The sequence below is a fragment of the Oncorhynchus nerka genome, linkage group LG4 (genome assembly GCF_034236695.1).
Source record: "Oncorhynchus nerka isolate Pitt River linkage group LG4, Oner_Uvic_2.0, whole genome shotgun sequence".
Classification (NCBI taxonomy): domain Eukaryota; kingdom Metazoa; phylum Chordata; class Actinopteri; order Salmoniformes; family Salmonidae; genus Oncorhynchus; species Oncorhynchus nerka.
In genome coordinates, this window is record NC_088399.1 from 27,263,892 (window position 1) to 27,271,659 (window position 7,768).

The 7,768-nt window shown below is 46.6% G+C and overlaps 1 protein-coding gene across 1 annotated transcript; it reads right to left on the reverse strand.

Annotated features, from left to right (window-relative positions):
- Window positions 1–5,794: 5,794 nt before the first annotated feature.
- LOC135571504 (putative keratin-associated protein 4-16) lies at window positions 5,795–6,821 on the reverse strand. The gene is made up of 3 exons (XM_065018094.1): window positions 6,485–6,821; window positions 6,081–6,341; window positions 5,795–5,988 (listed from the first exon to the last, which is right to left on the reverse strand). The coding sequence occupies exons 1-3, from the start codon at window positions 6,819–6,821 to the stop codon at window positions 5,795–5,797; spliced, it is 792 nt and encodes a 263-aa protein (XP_064874166.1).
- Window positions 6,822–7,768: the final 947 nt, after the last annotated feature.

Below are 7,768 nucleotides of genomic sequence, written 5' to 3' on the forward strand. Positions count from 1 at the left end.
TACTCCAGAATGTTATGAAGAGTGATCAGATGAATTGCAATTAATTGCAAAGTCCCTCTTTGCCATGCAAATGAACTGAATCCCCCCCAAAAATTTCACTGCATTTCAGCCCTGCCACAAATGGACCAGCTGACATCATGTCAGTGATTCTCTCGTTAACACAGGTGTGAGTGTTGACGAGGACAAGGCTGGAGATCACTCTGTCATGCTGATTGAGTTCGAATAACAGACTGGAAGCTTCAAAAGGAGGGTGGTGCTTGGAATCATTATTCTTCCTCTGTCAACCATGGTTACCTGCAAGGAAACATGTGCCTTCATCATTGCTTTGCACAAAAAGGGCTTCACAGGCAAGGATATTTTGCGGCCAGTAAGATTGCACCTAAATCAACCATTTGTCGGATCATCAAGAACTTCAAGGAGAGTGGTTCAATTGTTGTGAAGAAGGCTTCAGGGTGCCCAAGAAAGTCTTTCAGATTGTTTGGGGCATCCGGAAAAAGCTTGTCCGGAGAAGACAAGGTGAGCGCTACCATCAGTCATGTGTCATGCCAACAGTAAAGCATCCTGAGACCATTCATGTGTGGGGTTGTTTCTCAGCCAAGGGAGTGGTCTCACTCACAATTTTGCCTAAGAACACAGCCTTAAAGAATGGTACCAACACATCCTCCGAGAGCAACTTCTCCCAACCATCCAGGAACAGTTTGGTGACGAACAATGCCTTTTCCAGCATGATGGAGCACCTTGCCATAAAGCAAAAGTGATATGCAAGTGGCTCGGGGAGCAAAACATCGATATTTTGGGTCCATGGCCAGGAAACTCCCCAGACCTTAATCCCATTGAGAATTTGTGTTCAATCCTCAAGAGACAGATGGACAAACAAAAACCCACAAATTCTGACAAACTCCAAGCATTGATTATGGGCTGCCATCAGTCAGGATGTGGCCCAGAAGTTAATTGACAGCATGCCAGGGCGGATTGCAGAGGTCTTGAAAAAGAAGGGTCAACTCTGCAAATATTGACTCTTTGCATCAACTTCATGTAATTGTCAATAAAAGCATTTGACACTTATGAAATGCTTGTAATTATACTTCAGTATTCCATAGTAACATCTGACAAAAAATATCTAAAGACAATGAAGCAGCAAACTTTGTGAAAATTAATATTTGTGTCATTCTCAAAACTTTTGGCCACGACTGTACATTCATCTTTGTGGATGAAGCTGGATTCAACTTGGCAAAAACACACTGCAGGGGAAGAAATGTGATTGGACAGAGAGCAACCGTGGATGTCCCAGGCCAGAGAGGAGTAAACATCAAAGTATGCAGCTCTGTCCAATAATGATTTGCTGTTTCGAACTTTAAAGAGAAGTTCAGCATTCTGTAATGCTTCCTGTTGTTAGTGTGTTTTAGGTCAGTGTGTTATGAGTGACAACGTATGCTTTCTGAGTGAGAATTGTTGCCTGTGTTATGGTCGAACAAGCTTATTTTGAAGCATGCATCAAGTGTTGGTGGTTTGAGTGAGTTTTGGAGGTGAGAATAACTGTTTGGCCAAGATGCATGTTGGTAATGCAAACTGTGTGAAGAGTTTGGAAAAAATGTCTTCAGTATTGACTGATGCTTGTAAGCAATTGAAAAAAACTAATAGCTTCCAGTGTGGAGAGGAATTCACAGAAACACTGAACCATCTCTGTCAACCTCGTTCTATAACCCACTGGGCACAGATGTTAATTCAATGTCTATCCCATGTTGGTTCAATGTCATTTCATTTCAAAACACTCATTCAACCAGTGTGTGCCCAGTGAGAACACATTGTCTGTAGCTGACTTTAAAAAGCAGGGAAGCCAGTGGAAGCCAGTTCTTGACAAAGAATCAAGCTAGACTGATTGTGCCTGCTGTTCATCAACCTCTATCTAATGACATGACATTGAATGTAGCGGTATCAGAACATAACTGTGAACTTTGACACACCTATTCACCACCTGGAATCAGGTTCACAGTGTCAAGTAACTCATACAGATGGCTTGTAATTGGGTTAGGTGGGATCTGCCTTCCAGTTGAACGATTCCCAAAATCAGACATTTTAATGGTAACGGCCACGAACTGCCGGGAAAGGTTCATAGGAGACAGTTACGAAGACAACACGTAAGAAAGACATGTTTATGGTAGAGACTGGATAATCTCATTTTGACCTAAAGCAGCACCAGAGTCCAGAGAGCTGCAAATCCACCATGTGTTATCTGTTCATGTCTTTCCTGTCTAGAGAGGCACATTAAATATGATGCTATTGTATCCAGCCCGGCTGTCTGGGTGTGTGTGCTTGTGTGTCTGCGTGCATGTGTATATAGGAAGATGTCTTTGAATCCTGTGATTGAGTTAACAGAGCTCTGGCCCTGTCTGGCTATGGTCCCCGCTCTTTCCTGGAGATCACATGACATTATTTAGCCAGTGCCAGAGCCAGTGAATAAGGTGGGAAGGCCAGTTCATCAAGGAGAAAAATCATAAAATCAAAGAACCTACCAGGTGCAACCCTAAATCCACTAACATGGTCACCCTCATTGACATTATCCTGACCAACTTGCCCTCCAAATACACCTCAACTGTTTTCAATCAGGATCTCAGCGATCACTGCCTCATTGCCTGTATCTGCTATGGGTCCGCGGTCAAACAAACACCTGTCAAACGCTTCCTAAAACACTTCTGCGAGCAGGCCTTTCTAATTGATCTGGCCCGGGTATCCTGGAAGGATATTGACCTCATCCCGTCAGTCGAGGATGCCTGGTCATTCTTTAAAAGTAATTTCCTCACCATCTTAGATAAGCATGCCCCGTTCAAAAAAATGCAGAACTAAGAACAGATTGGTTCTTGGTTCACTCCAGACCCTTGGTTCACTCCAGACCTGACTGCCCTTGACCAGCACAAAAACATCCTGTGGCGGACTGCAATAGCATCGAATAGTCCCCACGATATGCAACTGTTCAGGGAAGTCAGGAACCAATACACGCAGTCAGTCAGGAAAGCAAAGGCTAGCTTTTTCAAACAGAAATTTGCATCCTGTAGCTCTAACTCCAAAATGTTTTGGGACACTGTAAAGTCCATGAAGAACAAGAGCACCTCCTCCCAGCTGCCCACTGCACTGAGGCTAGGTAACATGGTCACCACTGATAAATCCATGATAATCGAACATTTCAATAAGCATTTCTCAACGGCTGGCCATGCCTTCCTCCTGGCTACTCCAACCCCGGCCAACAGCTCCGCCCCCCCCCCCCCTCGCAGCTACTTGCCCAAGCCTCTCCAGCTTCTCCTTCACCCAAATCCAGATAGCAGATGTTCTGAAAGAGCTGCAAAACCTGGACCCATACAAATCAGCTGGGCTAGACAATCTGGACTCTCACTTTCTAAAACTATCTGCCGCCATTGTTGATTTGTTTATTGTGTTATTGGCTTGTTTATTGTTTATTCCATGTGTAACTCTGTGTTGTTGTCTGTGTCACTCTGCTTTGCTTTATCTTGGCCAGTTCGCAGTTGCAAATGAGAACTTGTTCTCAACTAGCCTACTAGCCTAAATATTGCTATGTAGAATTTAGTTTGAGTGAGAAGCAATGTGTTCAGGAAAGCATTACCACATTGTACAATTTAATCATTTACAGTGAAAATATCAAAATATTAAAACTGTACAAACTCTTCAAAAACACAAATATTACTGCACCTGTACTTTGATTTTACAAGTAAATGGTCAGAGCATTCATCACTGTCATCTATTAGATTATGCTGAGCTGGGCTTGGCTGTATGGGGGACTCAAGAGGCCCTCTGAAGACAGAGGGAAATGTTATTGCCGTGTGGGGACAATTGAGTAGGAGTGTGTGTGTGGGTGTACGTGTGTGGAATTAGTGGGAGTGTTGTAGTGTGTGTATGTGGGTGTACGTGTGTGGAATTAGTGGGAGTGTTGTAGTGTGTGTGTGTGGGTGTACGTGTGTGGAATTAGTGGGAGTGTTGTAGTGTGTGTGTGTGGGTGTACGTGTGTGGAATTAGTGGGAGTGTTGTAGTGTGTGTGTGTGGGTGTACGTGTGTGGAATTAGTGGGAGTGTTGTAGTGTGTGTGTGTGTGTGTGTGTGTGCGTGCGTGCGTGCGTGCGTGCATGCGTGTGGAATTAGTGGGAGTGTGTGTGGGTGGGAGGGGAAGCATGACTCAGTGAGAAAACACAGAACCAGACTCCCTGGGTTCAAACAACAAACTCTCTGTCTCTCGCTCTCTTAACTCCCTCATACTTCACTCATTAGGGAAACATTACGATTTTCAATGTGATGAAACTGTCCCCAATATGCTTTGATAGTTGATAATTTATTATGTAATGTTATGTATTCAGTTCCCATACTCTTCCATACGCAAGTGTGTGTGTTTTTAATGTGTATGTTTGTGTTTTAGTGTGTGTGTGTGTGTGTGTGTGGGGGGGCGTCTTTTAGTGTGCATGTTGTCCTTGCATGTGTGTGTTATATATCACATCATATTCTATCCTCTCCACTGTAGATGCAGCTGGACTTCAAAACAGCACCCTATGTTGGGTCACGTTGCTCAGAAGACCACTAGCTGATCCAAAACTAACATCAGCTCATTCTTGCTAAGGGAGGAGGCAGGATACTGACTATAATAACAGACCCCAGGTCTCAACTATGACATCGGATCAGGGCTGCGTTCCCTACCTTCTGTTCTGTTCTTGCTCACTACCCTCTACAGATGTGAGACACTTGGACAGCTGTTAGTGATATAAATAATGCTGCCACGTATCCAGCATGCTTAGCTCCCTGGCCTACTTTAGTTGGCTAGGGATGATTCTAGGAGAGAACTTTGCAGAATTAAGATGCAGCCCAGATCTAAACAAGTTTATATAACAGGCACAGGATGACCAGCCAGACTACCAGGAATGGGGCAGTACTGGGAAAACATCCAAATTGACAAATTAGGTGAGAACATTACTTATTATCTGTTGGAACCCTGACTGTAGCCCCCCCATGTCAATTACACTGTAGCCCCCCATGTCAATTACACTGTAGCCCCCCATGTCCATTCACCAACCAAGGTGAGAGTCTGTTACTATAATTGAAATTAAGTTTTAAAAATTAAATGAACAGCTTAATCATTTACATCTTGAATTAAGTATATTTAGCTTTTGTGCCAAAAGTTCAGCGGTGCAAAGTTCATCCTGTAGGCTACAGCCCCACAACCACCAGCGGAAACAACCACAGCCTGAACCTCGACCCCAAAACCGCACTGATCTAATCTAAACGCCTACTCACACAAACAGTGCTACAGCCCATGGGACTGTATGAGAAAGGACAGTAGACTGCTGTCACATCAAATCATCAAATCAAATGTGATTTTATTCACATGCACCGAATACAAACTTACAGTGAAATGCTTACTTACAAGCCCTTAACCAACGATGCTATAAGAATTTAAGAAAAAAAAGTTGAAGTAAGTGTTCACTTAGGGCTAGGCATCCCGCTAGCGGGACAACATCCGGTGAAACTGGAGGGCGCGCAATTCAAATAAATAATCAGAAGAATTATGGATATTAAATATTTGGTTGGTGAACGGACCGATTCCCTCAAACTGTTGTTGTTTATGCAATGCTTGTACATTTTGATACAACACATATTGTAAGTATAAACAGCTGTAACAGACTGTTATTTTCATGACTGTGGCTTCATGCTCATAGGGGCAAAAAGGCACCTGCCCCTTCAGATTGTCCTGTTGTAAAAGTGTCACGTTTTATCATAATTATTTAGAAAAAAAATCTCTGTCAGCGGTGGTTTACAGAGGGGGCACACTGACTGGACATGGCTGGGGGGCACACTGACTGGACATGGCTGGGGGCACACTGACTGGACATGGCTGGGGGCACACTGACTGGACATGGCTGGGGGGCACACTGACTGAACATGGCTGGGGGCACACTGACTGGACATGGCTGGGGGGCACACTGACTGGACATGGCTGGGGGGCACACTGACTGGACATGGCTGGGGGCACACTGACTGGACATGGCTGGGGGCACACTGACTGGACATGGCTGGGGGCACACTGACTGGACATGGCTGGGGGCACACTGACTGGACATGGCTGGGGGCACACTGACTGGACATAGCTGGGGGCACACTGACTGGACATGGCTGGGGGCACACTGACTGGACATGGCTGGGGGCACACTGACTGGACATGGCTGGGGGCACACTGACTGGACATGGCTGGGGGGCACACTGACTGGACGTGGCCGGGGGCACACTGACTGGACGTGGCCCGGGGGCACACTGACTGGACATGGCTGGGGGCACACTGACTGGACATGGCTGGGGGCACACTGACTGGACATGGCTGGGGGCACACTGACTGGACATGGCTGGGGGGCACACTGACTGGACATGGCTGGGGGGCACACTGACTGGACATGGCTGGGGGCACACTGACTGGACATGGCTGGGGACACACTGACTGGACATGGCTGGGGGCACACTGACTGGACATGGCTGGGGGCACACTGACTGGACATGGCCGGGGGCACACTGACTGGACGTGGCTGGGGGCACACTGACTGGACATGGCTGGGGGCACACTGACTGGACATGGCTGGGGGCACACTGACTGGACGTGGCCCGGGGGCACACTGACTGGACGTGGCTGGGGGCACACTGACTGGACATGGCTGGGGGCACACTGACTGGACGTGGCCCGGGGGCACACTGACTGGACGTGGCTGGGGGGCACACTGACTGGACATGGCTGGGGGGCACACTGACTGGACATGGCTGGGGGGCACACTGACTGGACATGGCTGGGGGCACACTGACTGGACATGGCTGGGGGCACACTGACTGGACATGGCTGGGGGGCACACTGACTGGACATGGCTGGGGGGCCGCATTGCCATCCTCAGACTGTTTGTGTTTGTTGCTCAGTGAGTGTACCCTCAGAGCGTATGGTCTAACAGTGTACCTAATCTCTGGATGACTCACCAGTAATGGTGTTAGCGACAACATGACATCACAGACGTGACAGGTGCTCCTCTACGGACAGACGGCGTGAGTCAAGTTGCTCTGGTTGGGTGGCTCTCTGTGAGGGTTCTCTGGTTTATTTAATTGGATCTCCGTTAGCAGCTACTCTTCCTGGAGTCCACACAAAAACATGACAATTAACAAACACTGATAGACAAGGACAGTCAAACAAATTTAACATACAATGATATACAAACAATACAACTAACAAATAATACAAACAATACAACTAACAAATAATACAAACAATACAACTAACAAATAATACAAACAATACAACAAAAAAATGTTGTGTGTGTTGGAGTGTCTGTGTGTGTTGGAGTGTCTGTGTGTGTTGGAGTGTCTGTGTGTGTTGGAGTGTCTGTGTGTGTTGGAGTGTCTGTGTGTGTTGGAGTGTCTGTGTGTGTTGGAGTGTCTGTGTGTGTTGGAGTGTCTGTGTGTGTTGGAGTGTCTGTGTGTGTTGGAGTGTCTGTGTGTGTTGGAGTGTCTGTGTGTGTTGGAGTGTCTGTGTGTGTTGGAGTGTCTGTGTGTGTTGGAGTGTCTGTGTGTGTTGGAGTGTCTGTGTGTGTTGGAGTGTCTGTGTGTGTTGGAGTGTCTGTGTGTGTTGGAGTGTCTGTGTGTGTTGGAGTGTCTGTGTGTGTTGGAGTGTCTGTGTGTGTTGGAGTGTCTGTGTGTGCGTGTGTGTCCCCTCACAGTCCCAGCCATTCCCTAAGATATATTTTAAT